Here is a 15,937-nt window from a genome sequence, read left to right on the forward strand (position 1 = left end):
CAGCAACACAGACAGCAGGTAGATACAGCTGATGACAATCGGCAGGTGGCAGCAGGCACAAGTGGATGGACTGGCAAGGCAGACGATCGTCAGCGGAGACAGCAGGCACAGGAGATCCGAGCGGATCGGCAGGAACAGCAGAGTCGGGTACAGGCCGGGTCGGCAGCAGGCAGTCAACAACAGTACAAAGGAAGAGGCAGAGACGTGGTCAGACAGGCAGGTAGTCGGTGGCAGGCAGCAACGATCGTGGTCAAGAACAAGCCGGGTCACAGGAATCAAGGCAACAGGTAACAGGTAAGCAGAATCTCCGAACACGCTGTAGACTGGACAGCAAGAGGGGAACGGAAGCAGAGTCCTTAAGAAGCCTTTAGGGCGCCAAAACGGTCGCACGACGAGTCAGCGTGCCCCCGCGAGTGGCCGTGCGCCCGTTCGTGACCCCGCGCACCCGCGTGCGCTCGTTTTTGCCAACACGCGCGTCCGTTCGCGTTAACACGCGCTAAAGGGAAATGATAGGTTCTCGACAACAGGCTTCTGCGGGTAGATCTCCCATGTGCGATCGGAACGCCAGGACGGTCGTGACACCTGCAGTCCACTGGGGAAGGACAGCTTGCATAGGCTGAAAAGGAACCAGCCCAGCAGAAGGCTTGAAAGCAGTTATAGCCTCAGGTGTAGGACAAGGACAATGTGGGTACCTCTGGGCCTAGAAGGGAGAAGCCTGCTAGAAGCAAGTCTTCAGAAAACAGTTTATTGCTTGCCTTGGGAATCAGATACCGTAGCCAGGTGGGATGGGATTTTTCATTAAGGGGACCGAGAGCTCCTACAAGTTGGGGCTTTGCTAAAAAAAATCCACTCAGGGGACACCAAAGTCCTAGAAGGGGACTACTTTGCTAAGTTCCGGAAGGAATACAGCCAAGTATCTGTTGTTGCAGTGTGCCAAGGAAGGAGGTTGTCCTCATTCTGTTAATCTTCGAGTCAATTGGTCATCCCATAACCCCTTTTACCCTATCCACCTTAAAATCCCTAATAAACCCTAAAAACCAAGCCCATGGACTGCTTCTTGTATCTGAACGCAAGTGGGAAAATGTGTGTTGCTTATCTGTGCGGACTATAGGGGGACCCAAAACTCAGCGGCTCCTTAGGGGGTTGCGCTACAGACATAAACCACCTACCTAAACATTGTTGGTGACCAAGTACACCCCATTCATTGAAATGGTATTCCCTAATCGGAGTGGCCTCTTTCAGCAGGATACTGCGCCTTGCAAAATAGGTTCAACAATGGTTTGAGGTACAGAACAGGCTTTGCGCTATTGACTTATGCCGCGTACACACGATCAATCGGGTGGAAAAGTCCGGCAAACTCAAGTCCGCCGGACAATCCCCCTCCCGTGTGTAGCCTCTGGCGGACTTTTTTTACCCGAAAGTACGGCGGACTTAGAAAGTAGTTTTGCACTCCAATCTTCCCGCCGGGACTCGCATTTCGGCGGACAATCCGGCCGTGAGTGTGCCAGTCCGCCGTACTTTTGAAATGAACGGACTTTTCCCGCCTGGAGAAAAGTCCGCTCATTTTGAGCACGGCTCCAGGTAGGCGGGGCCAGCGAAGGATGCCACCGCCTGTAAAAGAGCTAAAAGAGCTAGAAGAAGGCGCGGTGGCCCGGCAGAAGAACCGAAGAGGGGGACAAGACCCCCGAAGTCGGAAGAAGAGGGTGGCGGCACGGAAGAAAGCCGAGCTCCTCCGCTAGCAAAAGAGCTAGAAGAAGATAGTGGAGGAGTCCGGCGAGAAGACCCCTGAAGACGGAAGACCCCCGGAGCTGTGCAATAAGCTATTTTAACCCTTGTGTGTTGTGTTTTTTTTTACTCTATTTTACAGGTGAATGGGTAGGGGTACATTGTACCCCATACTCATTCACATAGGTTGGGGGGCTGGTATCCGGGGGCCCCCTTATTAAAGGGGGCTCCCGGATTCCGATAAGCCCCCCTCCCGCAGGCCCCGACAACCAATGGCCAGGGTTGTCTGGAAGAGGCCCTTGTCCTCATCAACATGGGGACAAGGTGCTTTGGGGTGGGGGGGCCGCGCGGCCCCCCCTTCTCCAAGGCACCCCCCATGTTGAGGGCACGCGGCCTGGTACGGCTCAGGAGGGGGGGGGGGCGCTCGCTCGGCCACGGAGACCCCACCTCGCAATTTATAGGATTTAAAGGATCTGCTACTGACAGCTCACCATGGCAAGAGAGGTAGAAATGATCCTGTCCTGAGAAGAACTTCACAGTATAGCCTTATCTGCTGTTTATATACCAGGCATGGACAATTGGCAGGCGGACATCCTCAGCTGGCACTGAACCCAAGGAACAGGTCTCCACTCCCAAAGGTGTTCCAAGACCTGCGCCACAGGTGGCGGATGCAAAATGTGGACCTCTTGGCCTTAAAGTTCAACAAAAACCTGGGCCAGTTTTTTGTTGTTAAGCTTTTTCTCCTCTAAAACTCCTTCCTTATTTTCTCGGTGACTATGGATGGAACTCTAATTCTCCTAATAGCTTTGAACAGACCCATGCGCATATGGTCTGACCTGATCAAACTCCTGGCTAGACCCTCCATAAGCTCTCAGCCTCTCACAAATTGTCTGCATCTTTTGGTTCAAGGACTGGTTTGCTACCCTGATTTACAGTCAATGGCTTTAATGGTATGGCTATCAAAGCCTAAGTTGTGAGCGATAGTCATCTGAATCAGGGATTCCTGCGATGCTTAAGCCGCGTACACACGTAGCGGTATGTCCGATGTACTTAGTCTGGCGGACTTCCACCAGACTGTCCGTCGGACTTTCCGAACGGGCTACTTGCCCACACACGGAACTTTTTGAGCGGACTAATACGGCCTACTAAGTCCGCCGTACTATCCGCCCTACTTTTGAAATGAACGGACTCGCCCACACACGCGGAGGAAAGTCCGCTCATTTAGAGCGCGTCTCCAGGTAGGCGGGGTCCGCGAAGGAGACGTCGCTGGCCCCGCCGCCTGGTATGGACTTAAAGGGGAACCCCCAACGCCAAAAAAAATCGGCGTGGGGTTCCCCCCCAAGTCCACAACAGACCCTTGTCCGAGCACGCTACCCGGCCGGCCAGGAAAGGGGGCGCGAGCGAGCGCCCCCCCCCCCTGAGCCGTACCAGGCCGCGTGCCCTCAACATGGGGGGTGCCTTGGGGAAGGGGGGCCACCCCAAAGCACTTTGTCCCCATGTTGATGAGGACAAGGGCCTCTTCCCGACAACCCTGGCCGTTGGTTGTCGGGGTCTGCGGGCGGGGGGCTTATCGGAATCCGGGAGCCCCCTTTAATAAGGGGGGCCCCCGGATACCAGCCCCCCACCCTATGTGAATGAGTATGGGGTACAATGTACCCCTACCCATTCACCTGTAAAATAAAAGTACAAAAAAAACACAACACACGAGATAAAATACTTTATTGCACAGCTCCGGGGGTCTTCCGTCTTCGGGGGTCTTCTCGCCGGACTCCTCTGCTATCTTCTTGTAGCTCTTTTGCTAGCGGAGGAGTCCGGCTTTCTTCCTCGCCGCCGGCTTCTTTATCCGACTTCGGGGGTCTTGTCCCCCTCTTCAGTTCTTCTGCCGGCCACCGCCTGTAAAAGAGCTATAAGAAGGCGCGGTGGCCCGGCAGAAGAACCGAAGAGGGGGACAAGACCCCCGAAGTCGGAAGAAGAGGCCGCGGCGACGAAGAAGAATGCCGGGCTCCTCCGCTAGCAAAAGAGCTACAAGAAGATAGCGGAGGAGTCCGGCGAGAAGACCCCCGAAGACGGAAGACCCCCGGAGCTGTGCAATAAACTATTTTATCTCGTGTGTTGTGTTTTTTTTGTACTTTATTTTACAGGTGAATGGGTAGGGGTACATTGTACCCCATACTCATTCACATAGGGTGGGGGGCCGGTATCCGGGGGCCCCCTTATTAAAGGGGGCTCCCGGATTCCGATAAGCCCCCCGCCCGCAGACCCTGACAACCAACGGCCAGGGTTGTCGGGAAGAGGCTCATCAACATGGGGACAAGGTGCTTTGGGGTGGGGGGGCCGCGTGGCCCCCCTTCCCCAAGGCACCCCCCATGTTGAGGGCACGCGGCCTGGTACGGCTCAGGGGGGCGGGGCGCTCGCTCGCCCCCCTTTCCTGGCCGGCCGGGTAGCGTGCTCGGACAAGGGTCTGTTGTGGACTTGGGGGGGGGCCCCACGCCGATTTTTTTCGGCGTTGGGGTTCCCCTTTAAGTCCATACCAGGCGGCGGGGCCAGCGACGTCTCCTTCGCGGGCCCCGCCTACCTGGAGACCCGCTCGAAATGGGCGGACTTTTCTCCAGGCAGGAAAAGTCCGCTCATTTCAAAAGTATGGCGGACTGGCATACACACGGCCGGATTGTCCGCCGAAATGCGAGTCCGGCGGGAAGATTGGTGTGCAACACGGCATTCTAAGTCCGCCGTACTTTCGGGTCAAAAAAGTATGCCGGAGGCTACACAGGGGGGGATTGTTTGGCGGACTTGAGTTTGCCGGACTTTTCCACCGGATTGTTTGATCGTGCGTACACGGCATAAGTTACCTTGTTTGTTGGCATGCGCATCCTGGCAAACTTTTTTGCTTGATCAGTATCTTCACTGGGATTTGTGGACTTTTTACGCCATTGTGGCCCTTAAGGAAAGCCCACAAATCAGTTTTTACCTATATTTGTTCACTTTTTATTTAAAATTGTAGTGTCCGTGTTCGTCTCAAACTATTTATTGTGTTTGTTGTATGTGACCTATTATAAGAATTATACATTTATATTAATAGCCAAGTCTGTACTCACATGGCTCTTGTTTGCAATTCTTAAAAGAGTTCTGCATTGGCTAAAAATTTAAAAATTAACTCAAAATAATTAAGTCAGTTAAATTACTCCGATATTGGAACTGTGATTTAATCAATTTTAGCTGACTAAATTAATCGTTCGGGCATTCCCTGACGCAACATAACAATTTGTTTACCCTTTTGGGCATATTTATATTGTTTGTTGTAATAACCCCACTATTAAACAATGGGCTACCGAACGTACTCATCTTCAACACATGGAAGAACCGAAAGCCCCGACTTTGTGATAAATATACCGTATTTATCGGCGTATAACACGCACCTCAAGTTTAGGAGGGAATTTTAAGGAAAAAAAAAACTTTTAGGAGGGAAGTTTAAGGGGGGAAAAAAAAAAAAACTTACATTTATATGCCCATCAGTGTCATCTGCAGCCTTGTCCACCATTGCAGCCTTGTCATGCAGCCTTATCCACCATTGCAGCCTTAGGAAGCCTTGTCCACCATTGCAGCCTTATGCAGCCTTGTCCACCATTGCAGCCTTGTCCACCATTGTAGCCTTATGCAGTCTTGTCCCCCATTGCAGCCTTGTCCACCATTGCAGCCTTATGCAGTCTTGTCCCCCATTGCAGCCTTGTCCACCATTGCAGCCTTGTCCACCATTGTAGCCTTATGCAGTCTTGTCCCCCATTGCAGCCTTGTCCACCATTGCAGCCTTGCCCCCATTGCAGCCTTATGCAGTCTTGTCCCCCATTGCAGCCTTGTCTATTTTATTTGCTATTTATTTATTTATTTTTTAAAATGCTGCCTTCGGCTCTTCTCGCCAGCTTTCAGCCGCCTTCGGCCATTCTCGTTAGCTTTCGGCCGCGGAGAACGGCCGAAGGCGTCCGGAAGCCGCGGAGAACGTCCGAAGGCGGCCGGAAGCCGCCAAGAAGAGCCGAAGGCTGCCGAGAACGGCCAAAGGCGGCCGAAAAGCCACCGATAATGGCCGAAAGCCGCCTTGAAGAGCCGAAGGCAGCCGAAAGCTGCCGAGAACGGCCGAAGGCGGGCGGAAGCCGCCGAGAATGGCCGAAGGCGGCCGAAAAAGCCGCCGATAATGGCCAAAGCCACCTTGAAGAGCCGAAGGCGGCTGAAAGCCGCCCAGAGGCTCATCATTTCGGGGGATCGGCGTATATAACACGCACCCACGATTTTCCCCTGCTTTTAAGGGGAAAAAAGTGTGTGTTATACGCCGATAAATACGGTAATCATTACTGACTTTGTGATAAATATACCGTATTTATCGGCGTATAACACGCACCCCAAGTTTAGGAGGGAATTTTAAGGAAAAAAACTTTTAGGGGGGAAGTTTAAGGGGGAAAAAAAAACAAACAAACAAATGCCCATCAGTGTCATCTGCAGCCTTGTCCACCATTGCTGCCTTATGCAGTCTTGTCCCCCATTTCAGCCTTGTCTATTTGCTATTTATTTATTTTTAAAAATGCCGCCGCCGAGATACAGAGCCGGATGTGTATCTCGGTGGCATGCGGTAGTTCTCGCGGGCCTTCGGCTCTTCTCGCCAGCTTTCGGCTTCCTTCGGCCATTCTTGGCAGCTTTCGGCCACCGAGAAGAGCCGAAGGCGGCCGAAAGCTGCCCAGAACGGCCGAAAGGCGGCCGGAAGCCACCGAGAAGAGCCGAAGGCGGGCGAAAGCTGCCGAGAACGGCCGAAAGGCAGCCGGAAGCTGCCGAGAATGTCCGAAAAGCCGCCGATAATGGGCGAAGGCGGCCGAAAGCCGCCTTGAAGAGCCAAAGGCGGCTGAAAGCTGCCAAGAGCGGCCGGAAGCCGCCGAGAAGAGCTGAAGGTGGCCGGAAGCTGTCGAGAATGGCCGAAAGCCACCTTCAAGAGCCGAAGGAGGCTGAAAGCCGCCCAGAGGCTCAGAATTTCGGGGGATCGGCGTATAACACGCACCCACGATTTTCCCCTGCTTTTATTTATACGCCGATAAATACAGTAATCATTATGTATCTACCTGGAGCATTTAGATTTACTGCATGAGCACTGATCGCATCAGCTAAGTCAGCTATAGTATCCTGGATCGCTAACTTGACTGTGAAGGATACTCCTTTCGTTTAAATATTATTGAAGGTTTTTACAAAGAGTAAAAAAAAAAATCATATAGATAATTATATTATGCTATTTACACAATTTAAAAAGCGCTCTTATATCAAGGATACCCCTTTCAGTGGTTATCCAACACCCTTCCCTTATATCACTATGGTGTACATAGCCAGTGAAGAGAACATAAGGCTTCACCCATTACCTGCAGAATACAACCAGAAGGGACTACAGACTATTTAGATCAGGGGGTCTTCAAACTACGGCCCTCCAGTTGTTCAGAAACTACAATCCCCACCATGCCTAGTCATGTCTGTGAATGTCAGAGTTTTACAATGCCTAGTTCCCCAACAGCTGGAGGGCCAAAGGTTGAGGATCCCTGATTTAGAAACAAGGCCTGCAACAAAAAAAACTGAAAAGGACAACTGTACCTTGAGACAACATTAAGGCTGGGTTCCACCGCATCCAATTTTCAATAGCAGGAGATTTTGACTGGCTCTCTATGGAGCCGGTTAACATACCTCCGCTGATGCTCGGGTGTGAATTTGCACAGCGTCTTTTGGTCCATTTCAGGTCCGAATTCAGCCAAAAATTTGGGCTAAATTCGGAGCTGAAACAGTGAACAGGTACGCCCTGGACCCCTGCTGTGAGCCGCATGCGAAGATAGTGTAAAACCCAGCATAATACTGGCAAGATAAAGAATTTTTTTTTTCCCTGTGATCACTTAATGCTGGGAGTCCTGTTTGTTAAGGAAATTGTGGACCAGCTATAACGGAGGTTAAATTACTTCTAGTGTATCCCTATTGCTGGGAGTCCTGTTCGTTAAGGAAATTGTGGACCAGCTATAAACGGAGGTTAAATTACTTCTAGTGTATCCCTATTGCTGGGAGTCCTGTTCGTTAAGGAAATTGTGGACCAGCTATAAACGGAGGTTAAATTACTTCTAGTGTATCCCTATTGCTGGGAGTCCTGTTCATTAAGGAAATTGTGGACCAGCTATAAACGGAGGTTAAATTACTTCTAATGTATCCCTATTGCTGGGAGTCCTGTTCGTTAAGGAAATTGTGGACCAGCTATAAACGGAGGTTAAATTACATCTAGTGTATCCCTATTGCTGGGAGTCCTGTTCGTTAAGGAAATTGTGGACCAGCTATAAACGGAGGTTAAATTACTTCTAGTGTATCCCTATTGCTGGGAGTCCTGTTCGTTAAGGAAATTGTGGACCAGCTATAACGGAGGTTAAATTACTTCTAGTGTATCCCTATTGCTGGGAGTCCTGTTCGTTAAGGAAATTGTGGACCAGCTATAACGGAGGTTAAATTACTTCTAGTGTATCCCTATTGCTGGGAGTCCTGTTTGTTAAGGAAATTGTGGACCAGCTATAAACGGAGGTTAAATTACTTCTAGTGTATCCCTATTGCTGGGAGTCCTGTTCGTTAAGGAAATTGTGAACCAGCTATAACGGAGGTTAAATTACTTCTAGTGTATCCCTATTGCTGGGAGTCCTGTTCGTTAAGGAAATTGTGGACCAGCTATAACGAGGTTAAATTACTTCTAGTGTATCCCTATTGCTGGGAGTCCTGTTCGTTAAGGAAATTGTGGACCAGCTATAAACGGAGGTTAAATTACTTCTAGTGTATCCCTATTGCTGGGAGTCCTGTTCGTTAAGGAAATTGTGGACCAGCTATAACTGAGGTTAAATTATTTCTAGTGTATCCCTATTGCGTAGATGAATTGTTAATTTTCTTCAACTAGTATAGGATAGATATATGTATATTGGTAGTATTCTATATGCCTTGCATTGTTTTTCCTGTAAGTGTAAATAGTTTGTATACATGGTGATCGTGTTCAGAAAAAGCATATTAATATAGTATTGGGTTTGTTCCCTTAGGTTACTGCAAGAATCAGAGAGCCAAAAAAAACAAAATGCTAAATATCTTGTGGGTGGAGGTGGTGATGGTGCAGGGGAGGAATTACGGGTGGAAGGATAGACGGGTCTATGAACTGAAGGACTTATCATTGGAGTCTACTACAGACGCCCTGAGATTTATAAGAAGGGGGAGAGTCGGCTGTTCCAACGCGTACAAGCTGGTAAAACCAAACTACTAAGACACCAGATTAAATTTGCATTTTATTTCAGTTAACATGAAATCTTACATCTAGAAATCTCATATTTTCCACTTTCAGCCAGCAGGTGGCACTCTCCAAGCAAATGAAGCTGCCTGTGCAGGCTGATGACTACTGCACAGAAATTGTCAGTCTTGTAATGTAGTCTGATCTCCCTTTCTCTTTCAGCCATGTCTAGCCCCTTCAATACCGGGCACCCTTCCTGCCCAGGCCAATTTTCAGCTTTGAGCACTGTCTCAGTTTGATTGACAATTGCGCAGTCATGCAACACTGTATCCAAACTAAACTTTTTATCATTTTGTTCACACAAATAGACCTTTCTTTTGGTGGTATATAATCACCACTGGGGTTTTTTTTTTTTTTTTATTGTTTTTGCTAAATAAATGAAAAATACAAATTTAGAAAAAAAAATTAGTTTTTCTTTGTTTCAGTTATAAAATTTTGCAAATAAATGAGCTTTCTTTATAATTTTAGCCCAGAATGTATTTGTTTGGTGAAAATAACCCAATTCAGTGTCAATTATTTCGTCTGTAGGAAAGCTAGAGTCCACAAACTATGGGATATATATCTGAAAGAAGAAAAAAAAAAAAAAAAAAAAAAAAAAAAAAAAAAAAATCGATGTACTGACAGCAAGTCTCATTTTTTTGAGGCCCATAAACGCCAGGACAGTACAAATACCCCCCCCCCCCCCCCAAATTCTACCTTTTTAAAAAGTAGTCCAAGGTATTTCGTAAGAGACATGGTGAGTTTTTTTTTTTTGAAGTTGTCATTTTTTTGTCAGAATTAAAAAAAAAAAAAAAAAAAGTATATATATATTATATATTTATTTATTTTTTCCCCTTCTACGTGCAGCACAGCATTATCATATAACGGGTGTGGCAGTTTTCAAGGACACTGACTTGCGACAGTCTAATCTAACAAAAAATAATAATTTTATGATTTTTGACTAGAGCAGTTTAATGCTACCATAGTAACATTATACAACTCTGGGAAAGTAATCAGGATTTTTTTTAATTAATTTTTTTTTTTTTAAACACACTGTGACCAGGGAGATACAGTGTTACCTTAGTAACATTGTACTACTTTGGGGTAGTGATCAGTATTTTTTTATTACTTTTTTTTTTTTTAAACACACTCTGACCAGAGATATATAATGTTACCATAGTAACATTGTACTACTCTGGGGAAGTAATCAGGATTTTTTTTTTTTTATTACATTTTTTTTTTTCCAATTTTTTTTTTTTTTTAAACACACTGTGACCAGGGAGATACAGTGTTACCTTAGTAACATTGTAGTACTCTGGGGTAGTGATCGATATTTTTTTATTTTATTTTTTTATTACATTTTTTTTCTTTTGTCTTAACACACTGTGACCAGAGCAATATAATGTTATCATAGTAACACTATTACTCTGGGGAAGTGATCAGGCTTTTTTTTTTTTTTTTTTTATTACATTTTTTTTATTTTTTTACAATTTTTTTCAACACACTGTGACAAGAGCATTACAATGTTACCATAGTAACATTGTACTACTCTGGGAAAGCAATCAGGATTTTTTTTTTTAATTCTATTTTTTTCCCCTTTTTTTACAATATTTATTTTTTAAATACACTTTGACCAGGGCAATACAGTGTTACCTTTAGTAACATTGTACTACTCTGGGGTAGTAATGAGTATTTTTTTTTTTTTTTTAACACACTGTGACCAGAGCAATATAATGTTATCATAGTAACACTACTCTGGGGAAGAGAACAGGTTTTTTTTTTTTTTTTACAATTTTTTTTGTTTAACACAATGTGACCAGCGCATTACAATGTTACAATAGCATCATTGTACTACTTTGCATAAGTGATCAGAATTTACTTTTTTTTGTTTTTTCCTTTTTGTTTGCTTATAGCAATGCATTACATTGCTATAAGCAAGCATTTTGTATGACTGAAACATTCAGTCTATTTTGTTGTGATTAGCTATGATTGGCCAGAGCTAAATCACATGATACAGATGGGCTGTGATTGGCCCTGTCGGTACCATGTGATCACACTGACCAATCACAGCTAGTAACACAGTCCTATTCAATGGATGGCATGAAAAGGAAGCCATCCATTGGGTTCCAACTGTCATGTGACCTGCTATGATTGGTCACGGAGGTCACATAGTACCGGCAGCGAGCCGGTACTCCGAATCGGTCATGTCCTGAGGACACGCCCGTTGGCAGATCGTGCCACTGCACGTCCACGCATTCTGACAGGACGTCATATAACATCTAGTCAGAGTAACAAAACCCAACACCCGCCCGGCAATCCGCTACTGGCCAGGTAGGAACTGGACCGAGTCTCCTACCATGACGTCTTCCTATGAAGCTTCTGAAGACCAGGGGAGATCAGACTACACTGCTTGAAGGACACACCAAGAAACAATACTCCCTCCTCTAAGAGTAATCCAGACAGAACTTTATAAAAATAAAAGGGAAAAAAATAATTTTACTAAAAGGTTTCAAAGTGTTTCTTCCATGATGGAGACCAGAAGAGCCCTCAGCCACATGTTTTCTGAGGTGTATATCAAGGTGTGCTTCTTCCCAGGGCGAGATCTCTATGATCCATATAGAAGACATTTCCCGCACTCAGGACACTAATACACCTCGAGGGTTTTGTGGGTTCTCTGATGGTTGAGAAGATAGGACTTCTGCGAAAAAACATTTTCGGCACTCAGGGCAGAAATACGGCTTCTCACCCACGTGGAGCATATCTGACGTTGAGTAAGACTGGACTTTCATGAAGGCCATTTTCGACTCTAATACATCTCAAGGGTTTTGTGGGTTCTCTGATGTTTGAGAAGATAGAACTTCTGCGAAAAACCTCAGGGCAGGAATATGGCTTCTCACCCATGTGGAGCTAATCTGACGTTCAGTAAAGTTGGACTTTCATGAAGGCCATTTTCTACACTAAGACTCTAATACACCTCAAGGGTTTTGTGGGTTCTCTGATGGTTGTGAAGATAGAACTTCTGCGAAAAACCTCAGGGCAGGAATATGGCTTCTCACCCATGTGGAGCTAATCTGACGTTCAGTAAAGTTGGACTTTCATGAAGGCCATTTTCTACACTAAGACTCTAATACACCTCAAGGGTTTTGTGGGTTCTCTGATGGTTGTGAAGATAGGACTTCTGCGAAAAAACATTTTCGGCACTCAGGGCAGAAATACGGCTTCTCACCCACCTGGATCATATCGGATGTTGAGTAAGACTGGACTTTCATAAAGGCCATTTTCGACTCTAATACATCTCGAGGGTTTTGTGGGTTCTCTGATGGTTGAGAAGATAGGACTTCTGCGAAAAACCATTTTCGGCACTCACGGCAGAAATACGGCTTCTCACCCACGTGGAGCATATCTGACGTTGAGTAAGACTGGACTTTCATGAAGGCCATTTTCGACACTAATATACCTCAAGGGTTTTCTGATGTTTGAGAAGATAGAACTTCTGCGAAAAACCTCAGGGCAGGAATATGGCTTCTCACCCATGTGGAGCTAATCTGACGTTCAGTAAAGTTGGACTTTCATGAAGACCATTTTCTACACTAAGACTAATACACCTCGAGGGTTTTGTGGGTTCTCCGATGGTTGAGAAGATAGGACTTCTGCGAAAAACCATTTTCGGCACTCACGGCAGAAATACGGCTTCTCACCCACGTGGAGCATATCTGACGTTCAATAAGGTTGGACTTTGATGAAGGGACATTTTATACACTAAGAAGCTACGGGCCTACTCATCTGTGTGAGACCTACAGTGTTTGGTAAGCTCTAACTTGCGTGAAAAACCTTTCCCGCACTCAGAGCAGGAATACGGCTTCGCCCCCGTGTGAGATCTTTGATGTTTAGCAAGGTCAGATTTCTGCGGATAACATTTCCCGCACTCGGGGCACGGATACGGCCTTTCACCCGTGTGAGATCTTTGATGTTTATTAAGGTCTGATCTCTGCGGGTAACATTTTCCGCACTCAGGGCAGGAATATGGCTTCTCCCCCGTGTGAATTCTCCGATGTATTTTAAGGTGGGCATTCTGTGAAAAACATTTCCCGCACTCAGGGCAGGAATACGGCCTCTCTCCAGTGTGAGTTGTTCGATGGGTTAGAAGGCCTGATCTTTGCGTAAAACATTTTCCACACTCAGGACAGCAATACGGCTTTTCACCCGTGTGAGTCCTCAGATGCGCGTTAAGATGGGATTTATTTGAAAAACATTTCCCGCACTCGGGGCAGGAATATGCCTTCTCACCCGTGTGAGTTCTTTGATGTCTTCCGAGGTCATTCTTTTCTCTAAAACATTTCCCACACTCAGAACAGGAATGCACTTTGTCACCTCCTGCATGAGATTCCAGATGTTTGTTAAGATGGGACATTAAAAAAAAACACTTCCCGCACTCAGGGCAAGAGAACGGCTTCTCCCCCGTGTGAGACCTCTGATGCGTAACAAGGGAATTTTTGTGCGAGAAACATTTCCCGCACTCAGGGCAGGAATATGCCTTGTCACCCGTGTGAGTTCTTTGATGTCTCACCAGGACGGATTTTTTTGTGAAACATTTTCCACACTCGGGACAGGAAAACGGCTTTTCACCCGTGTGAAACAACAGGTGCGATTCCACGTGGGCCTTCTGCGAAAAGCATCTCCCGCACTCAGGGCAGGGAAACGGCTTCTCGCCGGTGTGAATTCTTTGATGTTTTGCAAGGTTTGACTTTATCGTGAAACATTTTCCGCACTCGGCACAGGGAAACGGCTTCTCCCCCGTGTGAGATCTCTGATGCAGAACAAAACAGTCATATCGCCGTGGAAAACACTTCCCGCACTCGGAGCAGGCGTATACCTTCTCACCCGTGTGGACTTTCTGATGTTCAGAAGAAGGATTGGACTCGGGTGAAAAACCTTTCCCAGATTCCTCCGTGAGATCTCCAGTGATGTCCTCATCTTCCATTTTCCAACCTGGAGATAAAGTGAGACGATCCTTTGAGGGTTTCTCCATGGCGTGTCCTGGAAAAATATAAAAACATCATCAATAGATATGAGAGGGTTAGTTCACTTCCATCAAGATCCCATCTGGATCAGGTAGATATGAGTGAGGAGATGTTCTCTGTGGAGGTCCCAACCAGCCGGGACTTTTCCCCCCTCTTCAGTCAAAGGTTCTTTGGTCCTCCCAGATCACTTCTACATTTACACAGCCTTGTCAGAAGAGCAGGAACCAATGGGGGACTGGGAGGTCTATGCTCTTCACACAACCACAAGCCTAGGCACTGGGCACACACATAGGTTGGACTTGTGTCTTTTTTCGACCTCATCTGCTATGTGATCTCTGATAGACAAGTCCTGACTTGAAGACCCTTCACAAGTGGCGCTAAGCTTCTAGCGATACGCACCACTGGAGGGAGCGTGCAGCAGTATTTTCTCCTGGAAAGATAGGCGTTTTAGAAAGCACTAGTGTATACATTTCTATTAGAGGGCTTTTTTTTCCTAAGTGGACAGCACCACCTGAAGAAGCCCAGGTTGAGGGCGAAACATGTTGGGAACCAGTCCAAATTTGCTGTATCCATAAGACTTTACTATATGTACTTTTAAAATTAGTTTTTAAAGTCCTTATTGATGCAGCAAATTTGAACTGGTTCCCAGCATGTTTCGTCCTCAACCTGGGCTTCTTCAGGTGTTGCTGTCCACTTAGAAAAAAAGCCCTCTAATAGAAATGTATACACTAGTGCTTTTTAAAACGCCTATCTTTCCAGGAGAAAATACTGCTGCACGCTCCCTCCACTGGTGCGTATCGCTAGAAGCTTAGCGCCACTTGTGAAGGGTCTTCAAGTCAGGACTTGTCTATCAGAGATCACATAGCAGATGAGGTCGAAAAAAGACACAAGTTCAGGGGATGCTGTCCCCTTAGAAACAAAAGCCTTCTAATAGAAAGATATTCACCAGTATCAATATAAAGCGCTAGTGCATGTATCTCTATTAGAGGGCCTTTGTTTCTAAGTGGGCAGCATTCCCTGATGAAGCCCAGGTTGAGGGCGAAACATGTTGGGAACCACATCAAATTTGCTGTATTCATAAGGACTTTACTATATATACTCACTTTTAAAATAGTTTTTAGACATTTTTTAACCAAAATAAGTACATTAGTAAAGTCCTTATGAATACAGCAAATTTATTGTGGTTCCCAACATGTTTCGCACTTAGCCTTGGCTTCTTCAGGGGATGCTGTCCACTTAGAAACAAATGCCCTATAATATCAATATAAAGGGCTTTTGTTTCTAAGTGGACAGCATCCCCTGAAGAATAAATTTTCTGTATCCATAAGGACTTTACTATATGTACTTACTTTTAAAATAGTTTTTAGACATTTTTTTTAACCAAAGTACGTACATATAGTAAAGTCCTTATGGATACAGCAAATTTGATGTGGTTTCCAACATGTTTTGCCATCAACCTGGGCTTTTGTTTCTAAGTGGACAGCATCCCCTGAAGAACCCTGGGTTGAGGGTGAAACATGTTGGGAACCAGTTTAAAATTTGCCGTATCCATAAGGACTTTACTATATGTACTTTAAAAAAAAAAGTCTAAAAACACATTTTAAAAGTACATATAGTAAAGTCCTTATGGATACGGCAAATTTGAACTGGTTTCCAACATGTTTCGCCCTCAACCTGAGCTTCAGGGGATGCTGTCCACTTAGAAACAAAAGCCCAGGTTCAGGGTCGAAACATGTTGGGAACCACATGAAAATTTGCCGTATCAATAAGGACTTTACTATATGTACTTGCATTTAAAATAGTTTTAGATATTTTTTAACCAAAGTAAGTACATACAATAAAGTCCTTATGGATACAGCAAATCTGATGATGTGGTTCCCAACAAGTTTCGCCC

The 15,937-nt window shown here is 46.0% G+C and overlaps 1 protein-coding gene across 1 annotated transcript in view; it reads right to left on the reverse strand.

Annotated features, from left to right (window-relative positions):
• The window catches only part of LOC143955464 (uncharacterized), a 209,211-nt gene that overhangs the window by 11,563 nt on the left and 181,711 nt on the right, over positions 1 to 15,937 (reverse strand). The window contains exons 16-17 of the mRNA XM_077465507.1: positions 12,800 to 14,059; positions 12,199 to 12,425 (exon numbers count right to left, since the gene is read on the reverse strand). Coding sequence (XP_077321633.1) covers positions 12,199 to 12,425; positions 12,800 to 14,059 — 1,487 coding nt within the window. The remainder of the gene's footprint in view (positions 1 to 12,198; positions 12,426 to 12,799; positions 14,060 to 15,937) is intronic.

This window comes from Lithobates pipiens, unplaced genomic scaffold, assembly GCF_037356315.1.
Source record: "Lithobates pipiens isolate NorthernLeopardFrog02 unplaced genomic scaffold, aLitPip1_a1.2 Scaffold_35, whole genome shotgun sequence".
Classification (NCBI taxonomy): domain Eukaryota; kingdom Metazoa; phylum Chordata; class Amphibia; order Anura; family Ranidae; genus Lithobates; species Lithobates pipiens.